The sequence below is a fragment of the Danio rerio genome, chromosome 19 (assembly GCF_049306965.1).
Source record: "Danio rerio strain Tuebingen ecotype United States chromosome 19, GRCz12tu, whole genome shotgun sequence".
Taxonomy (NCBI): domain Eukaryota; kingdom Metazoa; phylum Chordata; class Actinopteri; order Cypriniformes; family Danionidae; genus Danio; species Danio rerio.
In genome coordinates, this window is record NC_133194.1 from 18,896,953 (window position 1) to 18,913,784 (window position 16,832).

The following is a 16,832-nucleotide window of genomic DNA, read 5'->3' on the forward strand; positions in this document are numbered from 1 at the left end:
TATGTGGGCAAAAGCGTGAAGAATCACTGACACTTAGACCCCTACTCAATATTGAATAAAAAAAAGGCAAGCACTCCCTCCCCCTACTGAATAGATGAACTTCTCCAGCTACTCACTGTGGTCAGCATTCACCAGCAGCAAGTGGCCGAGCATCTGGCTGTTCGTCAGGACCAGACGCGCAACATGTTCTGCTACCAGACCCTTGGGCCAAAGCTAACCCCTTATGATAACACTAAATCCTACTTCCAAATGTTTGAAACCACAACTACACATGAAAGGTGGAATGTCGATGACTGGCCCCCCTGCTAACTGATGAGGCTCAGAGCACCTACTTTTCACTCTCCGCTGGTGCAGCTACCATCTTTCTGACCCTGAAATGTGAAATACTAACCCATATGGGACTGCCATCCACATGTGCGGCCCAACAGTTCTTTGAGTGGATGTATAAGCCCCATCTACCAGCCCACACCCAAGCGGTGGATCTCACATGGCATATGAGACATTGGCTGTTGGAGAAAGACCCAATGCCTAGTCAGGTAGCAGAACGGGTGGTCCTTGACAAATTGCTCCAGGCGCTTCTCCGATCCAATTGCCGAAAAGTCAGGATGAGAAACCCCTTAATCCCCCTGGAGCTCGCTGAGATATTTGAACTGGCAGATGTGACTCTACATCAGGAAGGAGTGAAATGACCAGGGTGAGCTGGAGGGCCCTCAACGACCCGTGAGCAGGCTGATGGCTCCCTCTCCACCTGATGAGTTCATGCCAACAAAAGTTCCAACACCCCCACCTCTCTGTCAGGCTGCATCATACACCAAGATCCACTCTAGAAGGAGCCCCAGAAGCAGAAGTCAAGATCAACAAAAAACTGTTCCAGGCCCTATTTGATTAAGTGTGTTTAGTCTCGTACAGGCAGTAATCTTGGCCCCCAGGCTGGGTCAAAGACCTTCCTGTCTACATGGACACCCGTCAGGTCCCTGCCTGCCATGTAACCATTTCAGCTGGCCCCAATGCCTGGCCAGTCGAGGTGGGAGTGGTGTGAGATCTGCCAGTTATCTTAACCTCAACCTAGCAGAATGGCCTGCTTTACTGGATAGCAAAGCTGAGGAGGAAAAACCACTGCTGGTTTTACCTCGCTTGAAGACAGAGGCGGTACTGGATCTGGCCCAATCCCATCCCATCTCAGGACACCTTAGGGTTACCAATATGGTCCAACAGATACAGGTTCTGCCAGGCCTGCTTCACATGCCAGCGAACCTCTTCAAGAACCACCTCCCTCCACCCCACTTGCAAACTAGCCGGTTGAATTAGATAATTTCAGATTTTTCATGGTTTTTACTAGAAACCATAAAAAGTGGTTATGTGCTTTAATACTGCACGGTGAACAACTGCATGATTTAATCATGATTCACACAAACCAACAACATATAACATGTTGGGTAGTTGTATAATTGTATACAATCTATTATAGTTGTATAATAAATTGTATAAATCCTAAATATGAAGTGAAAAAAAAAACATAACCAGACTATGAGAAATTATGCTACATAAAACATACTGGCACAAACCTAGAACAATAATGCAGATTCAATTATTCATCTCTGTGCAGATTAAAAATGCAAATTCATTCACTTCCAGCTGAGGAAGCATATAGAAATTTGGCAGTAACAGCATTCCATTGGTTACTACTGGGGAGAACGTGGGGAGAACATGCAAACTCCACACAGAACCGCCACCTGACCCAGCCGAGGCTCGAACCAGTGACCATTTTGCTGTGTGGTGACAGCACTACCTACTGCGCCACCGCGTCACCTTTAGTTCATTTCATTGTGGTTTATTTTTAACTGCTGAAATTCCAAACACTGAACACCAATAATAGTGCAACATGATTTGTGGTACATTCACAGTTAAACATGTTTCTTTATTTGAGTCCTTGTAAGATGGAGTTTAGGTAAAGTGTGTGGTGCATATACAGAGTGTTCTGTCCGTAGTAGTGTATTGGTAGTATTTTCCTCCCGTTCTTGCTTTCTCTCTTTCTTGCTCTTTCTCTCCCTCTCCGTGCCTGTCAAATTGTTGGGTCCTCCAACACAGACAGCTGATTCGTCAGGAGACCGGTCCGTCATGATTGGGTGACTTGGCACGGCCACAATAAAAGGATGCCAGAAAGAGCAGAAGGAAGCGCACTTTCCTTTAATGTTGTTTTTGTATAATTTAAGTTTTATTTATAATTACATTTTAACAGTAAATTCTTTACTAATCTGAACTGAATCAGCTTTAACTTTAACTACACCAGCATTCTAAAACTAATTTCTTGTCTGCCAAATTTGATGGAATGTTCCACAAATATAGTTAAAATATAGTTATGGATTTTTTTTTCTTCAACTATGTTAAGCTGCTTTGACACAATCTACACTTTATTTTTTATAGTACAAAAAGCTCTATAGAAATAAAGATTAATTTGATTGGTCTTCAAAGTGTTTTAACAAATATAAATCCATAACCAAGAAACATCAACTTCATAGATGCCACCAAAATGATCTACCCTCAGCAGATTTTCTCAACATCTGTAGGGAGGTCGAATCCAAGCTACAGAATATCCAAGACTCATGGCTCAGATAGAAGGCAGATGAGATAGAGATATGCTGGCACACACAGCTCAAAGAATTTATTTGAGTCCCTGACAGCTATCTATGGTCCTCAGCCTTGTGGGTCATCTCCGCTGCTCAGCATGAATGGGACTACACTCATCACGGACCAAGGCCAGACTCTGGAAAGATGGGCACAGCACTTCAATGCAGTACTGAACTGACCATCATCCATAAATGACAAAGCTCCTGGCCCAGATGACATTCCTGCAGAGCTGTATAAAGCAGAAGGCACTACCCTCCACTTTCAATCATAGGACTATTCTGCAGGAGTTTAAGGATGCCTCAATTGACTACTTATATAAGTAAAAAGGTAATAGGCCTTTTTGTGATAAGAAATCTTACTCCTGTCAGTGGCCGGTAAGATCATAAGCAGGATTTTGCTTAATCATCTGATCAACCATCTAGAACAGGGTTTGCTGCCTGAAAGTAGGCCTGAACGATGAATCGATTTTAAACTGAAATTGCAATTTGAAAAGGTGCGATTTTTTAAATTATTTTGATTATCACTATGGTGAGGGAGGCGAGTGCGAGAAATTAAAACAATCCAACTAACGTTACTTAAAAAGCAGACAACTGTTACAGAAGAACCGACGAGCCCCTATTTCACTGCAATGAAGAAAATGAAAGCTGTGAACTCTCTCTGCTCTGCTTCTCTCTCTCTCTCTGAGTGTGTAGACCTTTCACCTGCTTGCGTGAGATAACTTTTTCTCTTCTCTCTCGGCTGTTACAGTGACTCTTGTGGACCCACACACACAAGCGTGTTACTCTGCAGCACGAGTTTTCTCCACAGCGTCTATAATGGTTTAGCTGTGATAACCGCACATTATAGACTCTATCCGCGGCCGTTTATCTGTATCCGCGTCACTCATCTGTGAATAACGCCAGAGCCACGCTTACTGAAAGAGCCAATCGCAGCCCTTTTTGTTAAGTGCAGGAACAAAATGAACAATCATTGGCGTTTAAGATCTCGCACGACAATACTCAAAAAGCAAGCAGGATAATATTTACCTTAGTTTATTTGCTATAAATGCTTATGTTGTTCTGTGCATGTACTTGTTTGAAACATTCAAAAAGAGTGTTTTCTTTGAGCAGGTAAAATTAAAGGTACAGTTCATTTATCTGACTCCTTGTATTAAAGGAAAAAAATGTATTCCAAATAATATATAGATATATTTATAAATGATACATTTTAACACAAGAATTCTTGTGCTTTGAAGTAAAATCTAGAATTGTGTATGTAAAGTATTGTCAATGCACTGAGAATTCCATGAAATCAATATGAAAAATGTAACCCAATCTAAATGTAAAGGTTTTAAAGGTTTCATGAATCTTTACATAAGATTTTAGATATAATTTATTAAATTGGATTAAAAAGATAGCTTTAAATAAACAGTAGCATTGTGTAGTGTTTTTTGTGATTATGCTTGGTCTTTCTTTGGTGCTGTTAAAACCACCACATCAAACCTGTCGCTGTTTTATGAAACTATATTCAATCTCAAATCACAATCACAATTTTAAATAGAGATTTGATTTTTTTCTCCAAATTGTGCAGCCCTACCTGAAAATCAGTGTGGCTTCTGTGGTGGATGCGAAATAGCTGACATTATCTTTGCTGCCAGAGCAAATTTGCTTATGAGCATATTTTCTTGCCCAAAGAAATTTATCACCATTACTTATCAGTTCCATGATACGATGATGGCTCAGGTACAGGATGATGGCCAGTTCTGTTATGCCTTTCCTGTAACTAATGGAGTAAAACAGGGCTGGTAACAACATTATTTAGTCTGATGTTTACAGCCATGCTGTAGATTATCCAAAGCTTGTGATAACTTCGGACTCACCATCAAAATCACAAAGACAAATCATGCACCAGCCACCCCCTGAAAAAACTCTGTCAGAGACCATGTATTACAATGAAGGGTCAGACTCTGAAAGCTGTAGACAATTTCAGCTATCTTGGCACCCCTCTGTCCAGGAATGAATTCATAGATGATGAAGTCACCTGCTGCATCATTAAGGCCAGTAGAGCATTTGGAAGATTGCAAGGCAATGTTTGGAAACACAGGGGCCCAGGGACCACCCAGCTGAAAGTGTACCAAGAAGTTGTGCTCCCTACCCTGATCTATGCATAAGACTTGGACATTCTACAGAAGTGTCCTGTCTCTTTAGATTGCTCAAGATCCCACAGAAAGACAAAAGGTCCTGAAGAAGACCCAACCCCCCTTACCTTTGGAAGATGTTTGGACTGAAATGGGGTAGGTATAGTGTGTCATATTGGAGTGATATAAACATAGCAGCTCTCTTTTTTACTTTTGTGAAATTTCAGCAGTTTTGAATCCCAGTGCAGTTATCCCCACCCACTTGTTGATTGACAATCACATATTTAGCATGTCTCAGTATTACTGCATAGCCTATATCTTGTCCACAAGGCAGGATTTGCAAATTAAGTTAATTAATTTTTATAGCATTTTAAACTACACTTTCTGAGCTACGTAATTACTACTGAAATCACCACAGTTGCATAGTGTGGATGTGAAATCAGGTTTATTTTTAACAATAATCTTTAAAGGATCTCTATACAGCAACAAATGTACTCATTTGATGGGAATTCTGTCACATTTGGCATGAGTAGATGAGCAAAACAGCATCTGTTAAGTGTGTGCATGTGTTTGTGTGTGTGCACAGTGAACATTATAACAGCTTTTATGTGTGGCTCATATTTTACTATATTATTTGAGACGGTGGGTCTCTGTTTCATTGTGTCTGAGTAGCTGTTTACTTTTTGCTGTTTTTATGCTGACATCTGACCCCGGTTTATCTTTTTCTAAAGGGAAAAGTACTAAGAGTGGTCAGGAAGAACCAGCGCTTTTTTATTTAAAACTGTTAAAAAAGAGCATAATAACCGATGGCATAAACAAGGTGTAAGACCAAAAGGTACTTGAGGGTCAGATTACAAGAATCATACACTGCTGCATTAGCATCTTCTACTCAAATACAGCTCAGACTTAAGTGCAACTTTTAAAGAAATATGAAGCATTGAGTGAAATAAGTAAAAAATCCCCAAATGCTCACTAAATACAAACCTAACAGATTACTCAGATCATTAGGATTACGTAAATTAGAAATTCTAAAAGGTCAGTCAAAGAAAAATTAATCCACCTTCAGCTACTATGAAATGTGCTATATAAATGAATTTGCCTTGCATTGACTAAAAACACAGGTGCAAAAAAGGGTAAGTGATCTGATCAGAATTTTGACCTGAATGACACATTCTGGAAACGCAAAAGACTTATTTTACATCTTGTAAAATACGAGCTCTTCAAAGTAACTGTGACTAAACATTGTCAACTTTCCTTTACAACCAAAAGCATGTATTTAAAGGCATCTTTATCTTCTTCCTTATCTTAGTGTAGCTAGATGATGGGAATGCTCTTGCTGTTGTTCATGTGTGTGTGCACACCTACTACGAAAAGCCATATAAGGTAATTTTAAAAAACTTTCCAAAATTTGTTACAAACTGGAAGTATGATTTATGCCAAAGAAATACTCTTAGAGCAAATATTTTTTAAGCACTTGGTCTATGATTTGCATGAGAATACAACATTCTCTGTATAACAATGTAAATTGCTCTGAATGCAAAAATGTACCCCCTTTAAAAAATAGTGATATGAAGAACAATTAAAGATTCACACCTGATCTGTCATGATCATAATCCTTCCATAGCGTAAGCTCTTCAGGGACTCTGGATCATCATAGCTCTTCTTGTACTGAAGACCCAAAATTTTGATGATGTTGTTGATTTCCGCATTCTCCATGATCTACAACCAAAAAAGAGATCAACTTTAAGACAAAAAACTCAAAACCAATGATACTTAGTGTTTAATAATCCCATGCAATTCAGGGGTGTGAGAAAAAATTACTTCTCTAACAATTCATTTATTCTCTAACAGAAAATCTGTATTGATTCTCAAAAGTTCAGAATTTATTCTGTATTCAAATTAGATTGCGACACAACCTTTAAACAGAAAAAAGTGCTGATTGGCATACATATGCATGCTACAGAATCACTGTTCGCGGCTTGTGTTCAGCAAATATGTGTTGTGAATGAATGTGATCTAGGCCTACCGCACTTGCTTAATGCTTTGAAGAGTGACAAAACACCAAACCGCATTTTTAAGATGTTAACAGATTGCTAAAAAAAAACCCTATTAGGACCAATATATTTCACTAAAAAGGAAAATTGGTTGTTTTTGCATTGTTTAAATCAAATTAGCTTTTCCAGTTAAAAAGAAATTTTGAAGCAAAGTCACGGCGATGAGATCATTGTGAAACTTTCAGCATAGAGATTTGCTGTTTTTACCAGCCAGTACAAAGTGTCATCATTAAGTTTTTAGCACGGCCCTTTAAGCTGAATGATAGTATCTTGAAAAAATACCTAGTAAAAAATTTATTACTGTCATCATGGCAAAGACAAAAAAATTTAGTTTGAATAAATTAGTGATTAACTCTTTTATGTTTAAAATGTGTTAAGAAAAATCTTCTCTGTTAAATAGTTTGTGAGGAAATATATAAGAATTATGATTTCACAAGAGAGCTAATATATTTGACTTCAACTCTACATTTTCTTAATGTTATAAACACATAACAAATTGTGATGGATGGTTTTGTGGGGAAAATAAATATAATTTTTCGTGGAATATGTTTGTTTTTTATAATTGCTCTTTGTAATTGGCTTCTTTTTTTTTGCATTTGGAGCTTGTTTTTCGGAATAATTATTTAATCAAACAAATTCTTTTTAAGATGACATACTGTCATAAATATAGAGATTCCAATTATTAAGCAATTATTATGCAAAAAAATATATTTTAAAACCAATGTAAATGTACAGAAAAAGAAATAGGAAAAGTTTAAATTAAGAATAAATTTGGAATCTAATCGTGACCTCAGAATCGGAATCGGACCTATGCTAAGATTTCGATAGGTTTACCTGTTTATGTGTGGCCTCCCTCACGTTGAGGATTTTTCCCCTAAGGGGAAACACTCCATATCGGTCCCGACCAATTACACCTAAACCAGATACAGCCAGGGACTTGGCTGAATCTCCCTCTGTAAGGATCAGTGTGCACTCTGAAGAGTGTTTGCCCCCTATATGGCAGAGAAACAGTTACTCACAGATTAACTGAACATTTAAAATAGCAGTTTTACAAAACTTCAAAAAGTTAAAAACACATTTTAGCACCAATTCTCTCATTTTCATAATTTTTAGATAAATTTATCAAATGACAAAAAATTGCAGAACAGCTATGACCATGATATATAAAAAATCAGAGTACATATTATATTATATATTATCATTTTCACATTAAGTTTCAAACTGCAGTACAAAATAAATTATATGAATTAAATGAATAAACTTTGTTTGCAGCTACTAATCCAGCCATCATGTCTTCAAAGATTGAATAGTGATTGGCCATAAAACAAAGAGCCTTGCAAGCCCTAATCATCTATTCAGTTTGCTTTATGAAAAAAACAAAAAAACAGAAATATATGTTTTGACCCATGTTGTGCAAATCTAATTGACAGATATAGCTATAAGTTTATCTGCTATAAGCTCACCTGCATCATTGGCGTCATCTAGTTTGGGAATACCTTTAATTTTACTGTGTTTGACAGAGGAGCATTTCTTGTTCAGCTGTGTCTGAGCTTTAAACTTCACCCAGTTAAGAATGCTTTCCACGATACCACAGTTTGTGGCCTGTGAAGGGAAATCATTCAGTTGTAATAACACATTAAAAAATCTAAATGCTGTAGTGCAATGTAAAGTGCACAGAAAATGCAACCTCTTATGTATAATAAAAGATTAATCACAACATGAGAATCAAGTTAAGAGATTATCACGCACAGCTCTGATGAATTTCTCCGAGAGAGCACATTTGGAACCGAAGCTTTTGGTCTGTAGAGTCATGTTCTCCTTGGTCTGAGAATCAAAGGTTGGGTTCTCGATAAGGGCATTTACAAATACCCATAGATGGTTTTTAACCTGAAATAAACAAAACAAATAATTAAAACATAGTAATTAAACATCTCAGAGCCACCAAAATTTCAGAGAATGAAAAACCAAAGACCCTGAATATATGTGTAATACTGAATATGATAGTATTATTATAAGGGGGTAATGAGTAGCAAAAATTTACCTGGAATGGTTTTACAGATACTCCGGCTTTGTTCTTCTTCTTCACAACTTCAATCAATTTCCCCACTATTTGGTCCACTATATAATCGATATGTCTTCCTCCCTAAAATATCACAAAGCTCATGAGTACCACATCATTTAAAAAAGCTGGAGAGACATGACCAAAAACACCTTTATAAGTACTGAGCATAATGAGTATTGCAGATAATGATGTGTTTTTGCTGTCAGTTTAGTACAGGAGTGTCCAAATCTGCTCCTGGAGGGACACAATCTTGAGTTTACTACAATTACACAAACCTTAGAGACTTTAACTAGCTAATTCCAGTGTTTGTACAATTGCAAAATTGGTTTCAAATGTTTAGAAGCTGGTTGGAGCTAAAATATGCAGTATGTTGGCCTTCCAGGAGCAAAATTAAACACACTTTAAAAGATAAATCTTTAAAATCACCCTCTTTAAACCCAGTTGCAAAATATTGCATTGCTGTTCTCTAGCATTAGGAATGTGTTTTATTTTAGAATCAGCATAAGTAATAATCATAAGCATAATCATCTTCTTTTATAACTGTTGCATACAAACAAAACAGGCTCTAAAATATGTGTATGCCACATCCTGTGCAAAAGATGGGTGATGAAATTTGGGATTCAAACTCTGACATATGCGTACATATTTTAGAGACAGCTGACTGCAGATAATGGATATTAAACATATTTAACTTAAATATTGCTACTTAATAGCTATGTAACAGCATGGCAGAAATGGTGAAGTAAAATAGTAAAATAAAAAGGTGAAATTATTGAAAAAATGTAATAAAAAAATAATTGTCAAGAAGTAAACAAGACAAACAACGTTCAACAATTTTCTAATAAATCAAGCCTAGGATACGAATAAATATAGTTGCAGATAAACAATCTTTTTTGCCCCTATCTTGATACTGGACTAATTCTTTATAATGTCACTCAGTGCTGCAGCATGAATTTTCTTTTTCTTTCTTTTTTATGTCACAGCTGTGGCTACAAATGTAAAGATACTATAATCATAAGGGGAAAAAAAAACATTATTTGAGTAAAAATATTTTATGCAAAATTTTATAAATGAGGCCCCAGTATAGCAGACACAAGAAGGCTTAAGACAGACCAGTCACAGAGACATTTAAGCAGTCATTTTTCAGTAAATCAATGATTTTAACCATTTCTAGTTTCCAGAATAAGTAATTGTGTGCTTCAGAGACCTTAGTGGTGGCAATGCTGTTGACAAAGCTGATTTGCTGGAAGCCCTTTTCACTCATGGTGAGACACACTTCCCAGCGTTCATTAACAGTCTCATTTACCACCTTCAGAGCAACACCTGTCTCATCCAGTTTGTCCTTTACGTAGAAATCCACATAACTGCGGAAACTATTCACCTGTAGCACAAAACAAAAACAGACATGGTCTTGTCATTAAAAAGACAACTGTATAGGAATGTTTTTTAGAATAAAAGAATATTCTGTTGTCAAGAAAGCTCTTTACTACAAAAAGATGACTTACGGGTAGCTTCTTTCCATTGAGAATGACTTTAACACCCCTACAAGAGCCAGCCACATCATATGCCCTGCGTGTAAGAAGAGCCACAATGTCCTTGTCTAGTTTCTCCATGTTGAATTTAGCCAGATCAGGCTGGAAAGTGACACATGTGAAGTCTTCCCCATCAAAGTACTTAATCTTCGCCTCATTTGACTTCCCCATGTTTTCTGTCCATGTCTTTGGAAGAAATTTAAAAGGGAAAGCTTTAAGTAGATGTTCAAGACATCAAGACGGCTTGAACTTTAATCACAACCACAAAATATTTCCTGTATTGCAAATCAGCAAGATGACTGTACCTGTTTGAAACTGCGTTTGTACTCCTTGCAGGCTGTCTCCACTGTAAATTTTAGGCTAAATATATTACATAGTTTAGCGCCATATCCATTTCTGCCACCTAAAAAACACAAACTTGATGAGTTTAAAGAGAAGCTAACCCAAAAAATGAAAATGTACAAAATCATTTACAAGCTATTTGTTTTTTAAGCTTCTGTTTTCTGTTGAACACACACATACAAACAACAATAACTAAACAAGCTACAACCAACTAAAAAATCAGAGAATTCTTTATGAGCCATTAGTTAACTAAACAAATGTTTTAATTTTAACAATGACTCTTTCACAGTTTTTTTCACAGAAAACCAAAAAGGAGGCTGCATTGACAATTAAAAAAGCCCTATTGTGGGTTTTTGAAAATTACCTTCCATGCAGTGTGTAACAGCTTTAAGAAAACATCCAGCTGAGGTTTAAATCTGAAAGTGCACCATGTCTAAAACTATTGATTCTAAAAGGAAAGATTCAACTCAGAGTCTAATAAATGATTTGCCATGTGTTTAAATATTTTGCCTGCTTGTATCGATACGAGACATTGCAAAATATAAAGTGCCAGATGCCGTAAAACATGAGCGTGCCTTTTCCTTTCAAACCTTAGTGGTGTGCGGGGGATGATGGTATTGAACATGATGCGATCACTGAGAGATGCTTTGGGAAATTAGGGGTTAAAGTTCATTTTTACATTAATGCTGCAGTATATTCAACCATGTGCTGTGTTTGCTCCTGTCACTTTTCTGATTATTGATACAGTAGCCTAACCTGCATTGAAAGCAGACATTTACATAAGAACACAATGAAAAAAAATATTTATAGGGATTATTATGATTTTTTTTGCACAATTTGCCAGTCAACCACCTTTTGTTAAATAATTTCGAACTGCAATAAAATACATCCACATTTTTCATACTGCTCTTTTTGTTTGCATAACACTGAATTTTGCTCATTATACATTTATACATTTTTAAAATATTAAAATCCGTGTTGGCGTGGGTTTCCTCCGGGAGCTCCGGTCTACCCTACAAGTCCAAAGACATGTGGTACAGATGAATTGGGTAAGTTAAATTATCCGTATTGTATGATGGGTTGCAGCTGGAAGGGCATTCACTGCGTAAAACATTTGCTGGATAAGTTAGCGGTTCATTCCTCTGTGGTGACCCCAGATTAATAAAGGGACTAAGCCAAAAAGAAAATAGATAAATGAAATATTGAAATTCTAGATTCACAGACAGAGTTTTGATACATTATTTAAAATGTGTGGATAAAAAATACCTTTTAACTTGTCTTTTTTTTTTTTTTTTGATGGGCCATTGAAAATTTTGACTAGTGGCTAGAAAAAGGGCGAGTGGGAAGTAATTTTGAAAAACTACTAGCCACAGTGGCTGGTGATCAAAAAAGTTATTGTCAAGTCTATATACCAAGGTGTTTGCCTCTTTTGTAGTTTCAGGTCAACAAATTTAAATATTAGTCAAAAATAACACATAGATGAAATATGCAATTCCTAAAACAAAAACAAAACTACATAGCCTTGTTAAAAGGTGTTTAGCAATCTCTATCCACACCCAGGCCTAATTAACTCCACATGTTAAATAAATATATAGATATAGTTAATGCTACATGCACTGTAGTATGCTTTATATTTATAGTTAGTTTTGAAATACACATATCAAAATGTTCGTTAAGGGTTAAATTGTCACTGGAGAAAACAGCTGTGATAATGAACGAAATGCAGAGGAAACAGTGTGGGGAAACCCAATTGCTCCTCTATGATGTTGGGGTACGAGTGATACATGTGTTTCTGTAATTTATCGATAAACACACCTTGTACTAACGCTCTGCACAGCTGTGGTTTGCTGATTAAATGAAAAACTAGTTGAAAAAGGAAAAGCGCAAGTCTGCTGCCATTTTCATATCACATTTAAAGGGGACTGAGATGATATATTAGTAGTGCAGAGGTCAAGAGCTAATCACAAAACTTTTAGGGGGTTAAATAGAAATATAGAGGTGGTAAAGTGACGACCATGCTGTTTAATAATTTTATCTGTACATTAGACTCAGCGAGACATCATTCAGTTGGCATGTCATCACTTTGAAAAACTTACACCCCTTATGACAGGACTAGACTTTGGACAGGACATCATCTTCTGAGCAAACGGCAGATTGGCGCTTACCATCTTGTAACATGGAGGACTGGATGAATCTAATTTGTGAGCTGGGAGAGTGAAGGCAGCCATTTTGTGGACTTGAGAGCTGGTGGCATCCATCTTGTGCTTAGCTGAACTGGCAGCGGAACTACCATGTTGTGAATTGGTTGGGATCTAGGCCAGGGGTTTTTAATTTTAAGGACACTCCACCTAACCTCAGTGTGAAAAAGCAACGATTCATATTCTGACCCCAGTTTTTTACATAACAAAGCAAACAGCATTGAACTTGTGGGATGAGTCTTTATGAAAATTACAATCTGTGTTGCTGTTAGAAGCACTCCGTTCAACTCTGCAGGGTGTGTTTTTGTTGCAAGAACCTTTTTGTGAATCATACAGTGGGTGAAACAAACATGCAGAGCTACTTCACAAACCAAGGCAGCAATTCCTTTATTTTTCCCTAACATGAACTCCGCTCCATCAGTGAACACACCGACACAGTTGTTGCCGACAAAGACCAAGTACATTCAGTTGACCGCTGAATTTAAAAAAAAAATCTTTTTCATTGATGAGCAAAATAGCAGACTCTCAAGCAATTTTCTCTCATGACGGTAGTGGACAAATACAAGAAGTAGAGATTAGTTTAAGATGTCTGTCGACTCATCTAATTGTTATGGGAAAAAAATCCCTTTCCTTATTATTTTAATTAGCTGACATTTGTTGTCGCATGTTATTTCATTAATACGTCGGCTTATGGTTGTCTGCATACTTATCTCCAAACATAGTTGTACAGATTACCTTTGCAGTGGGATAAATGAGGCTCTCTACAATTGTATGAGGCTTTATGGCCTTGGCAACTAAATATGCAACCTCATATGAAGCAGAGTGGGCTTTTACTGGCAGAGTGGTTTGAATTGTCATTATTTGTTTTTGACCTCTTAATGCTGATTCTTTACATCGAAAAAAGTCAGCTGGTTTATCTTTAAACATTGGATGTTTCTTTTGTAAGTTACGCACCAGTTTCACAGGTTTTAAAATGTCATTTGCAAGGACCTCAGAATACACGTGCTTTGTTGTTAATCATGATGCATCCATATTTCCATATCCATATTTTATGTACTGTTCATCATACTTCAGCTGCTTTGATGCACACAGGCTTTTGGTTTTTGCAGTAAAAAATGAATAAATCTTTTGCCCCACAAAAATATTTAATGGTTTCCTCCACCACCTAACCAACAGTAAAAGGGGACCCACTCAGCTGTAGTACCAGTTTAATGTATTGATCCATTGTATAGTGGGAATATGTAATGGCATACATGAATAGTGTGATTCAGAAAGTCTTCCACGAGAAAATATCATGACGCACAAATCACTTATTGATGTTAAATATGATGAAGTCCTCCATACTCTTCAATAGATCACTCCCCTTGGCAAAGAAGCATAATCTGTATTTCTGCTGGATCCATGTTTTGTCTTCTGTAACTTGAGGATGCTGGACAACGGAGTTGAGATTCCACGTGTAGTACTTTATTACACTGAGAATGATCAGGCAGGCAATGGTCACAATCAGGAGAAAACGGTAGCATATAGGGAAATCCAGAAGCGTAGTCAGATTACAGGCAAATGGTTGATACAGGCGACAAGCAGGATAAACCGAAAAAGTCAAGGGTCAAAACACGGAGAGACTAAACACGGAATGCACTTTGTAATGTTACATGGTATGTACTAACAAGACTCAGCAGTGAATGTGTGTGCGGTTCATATGGTCCATGTAATCAGTCTTGAGTAGCTCCCAGTTGTGTGTGAGTAATCAATGGAGAACCGGGACACGGGTGTGTGTGGTGCCTGAAAGGAGTTGTAGTAGTTCATATATTGTCAGAATTGTAGTCCGAGAAAAAGTAAATGTTCTCTAGTGATTTATGAGGGTTGGATCTCCAGTTAGCATGACATATAGTCATTAAAAATTATATTAAATATGCAATTGTTGCTTTTTTTACAATCTTACTACTTTTATTTAAAAACAATCCTGTGTAAGGTGACTTTTGTGAAATATATGAAGATATTGTAGGATCATTGCATAAGGCTAGTAGATCTTATATTACTTGCTTTAACAAGAAAGCATATAGTAAGCCTTGTTGCAAAAGTATGGCCTCGGAATAAAAAAGCTAAGGATAATAATAATGGCATATTATAGCTGTTAGGCCTGGACAAGGGCTGCTTTTTGACCTGAAAGTTAACCAACGCCAAGCATAATATTAATGCAGATTATGGCAAGAGTTATGTCAATGTGCAATATTATACTGAAAAGAGTGTTGTCATGTTATTTAGAACCAAAGAACATAGAAATATTGTTTTTCCAGCTTCCAGTGCACATTTTAAACATTACTAAAATTGTTTAATATTTTAGACATATCATTACTGATGATATGATTGATGATAATGATATGAACAAAAAACGTCTAAAGTTATATGCTGGTGAAAATGTTTTAGGTGTGTTTGAAGCATGTAAACCTGTTTATACCATAATGCAATTCTTTATATAAAGTCCCTTTGTGGTATGATTTAAAATTAGGCCATCCATAAGCTGCAGGTTGCGTACAATGATTGTATGAAGATTCTGCTAAAAACCTTGATGGTACAGTGCAAGTTATTTTCTCTGTAAGTTAAGAGTTTGATCATTTCCTGCTTTGATGAGATATTTTATTTATATTTAGTTTCGACAGGAGAATTCTCAGAATAGCATGTTAATGTTGCTGTAAAATCTGTAAAACTGTTAAATATATACAGTTGAAGTCAGATTTATTAGCCCTTTGAAATATTAGCCCCCCTGTTTATGTTCTGTTTAACAGAAATATTTTTTCTGAACATAACACATTTCTAAACATAATAGTTTTAATAACTAAATTCTAATAACTAATTTATTTTACCTTTGTCATGATCACAGTAAATAATATTTTACTAGATATTTTTCAAGACACTTCTATACAGCTTAAAGTGACATTTAAAGGCTTAACTAGGTTAATTCGGTTAACATAGGCAGGTTAGGGTAATTAGGCAAGTTATTGTATAACGATGGTTTGTTCTGTAGACTGATGAGTGTCGATTTCTGCTGTGACATTTGAATCAGCATTTAGCATCAGCAACATGAAAGCAAGGATCCATTCTGCCTTGTATCAATGGTTCTGGCTGGTCGTGGTGGCGTTATGGTGTGGGGGATTTTTTATTGGTGCACTTTGGGCCTATTGGTACCAATTGTATTGTTGCTGACCATGTCCATCCCTTTATGTGTGCCCATCTTTTGATGGCTATTTCCAGCAGGACATAATGCACCATGTCATAAAGTACGAATCATCTCATACTGGTTTCATTAACATGACTATGAGTTCACTGTACTCAAATGGCCTCCACAGTCACCAGATCTCAATTCAGTAGAGCACCTTTAGGATGTGGTTGAATGGGAGATTCGCATCATGGATGTGCAGTCGACAAATCTGCAGCAACTGCTTGATGCTTTCAGGTCAATATAGACCAAAATCTCTACATAATCTCTCAAAATCTCTATATCTCTCTAGGAATATTTCCAGTACCTTGTTGAATTTATGTCACAAAAAAGGGGTTTAACCTGTTACTAGTAAGATGTACCTATAAACCTATACACATATTAGGGGAGTAACGATACACCAAAGGCACGGTTCAGTTCGGTTCAGTTCACGGTTTTGGAGCCGTTTTTTTTTAGCAGTTCGGTTTGGTACGGTTCGGTTTCTGTTTGCGGTGGGATTAGGGTTGATGTCATGTTGACAGCAATGCTAAGGAACAGATTCCCTTAATAGCAAGAACATCTTAACTTTTTCTTTATTAACTTTGTCATCACATTTTAGTACAGTCAGGATACCTGAGTAAACAACTAAAATTAAATAAATACCTCCAATATAGACTAGTCAGAAAATACTATTCTCTTTATTG

At 36.8% G+C, this 16,832-nt stretch overlaps 1 protein-coding gene across 4 annotated transcripts in view; it reads right to left on the reverse strand.

Annotated features, from left to right (window-relative positions):
• The window catches only part of top2b (DNA topoisomerase II beta), a 97,143-nt gene that overhangs the window by 46,869 nt on the left and 33,442 nt on the right, over positions 1-16,832 (reverse strand). For all 4 annotated transcript variants that reach the window (XR_012394698.1, XM_005159507.5, XM_068215173.2 and 1 more), the window contains exons 6-13: positions 10,698-10,795; positions 10,366-10,578; positions 10,068-10,241; positions 8,840-8,941; positions 8,548-8,685; positions 8,262-8,400; positions 7,633-7,790; positions 6,338-6,463 (exon numbers count right to left, since the gene is read on the reverse strand). Coding sequence is in view for 3 of the 4 variants with exons in the window: in XM_005159507.5 (XP_005159564.1) it covers positions 6,338-6,463; positions 7,633-7,790; positions 8,262-8,400; positions 8,548-8,685; positions 8,840-8,941; positions 10,068-10,241; positions 10,366-10,578; positions 10,698-10,795 (1,148 nt within the window). In the remaining variant the exon portion in view is untranslated. The remainder of the gene's footprint in view (positions 1-6,337; positions 6,464-7,632; positions 7,791-8,261; positions 8,401-8,547; positions 8,686-8,839; positions 8,942-10,067; positions 10,242-10,365; positions 10,579-10,697; positions 10,796-16,832) is intronic.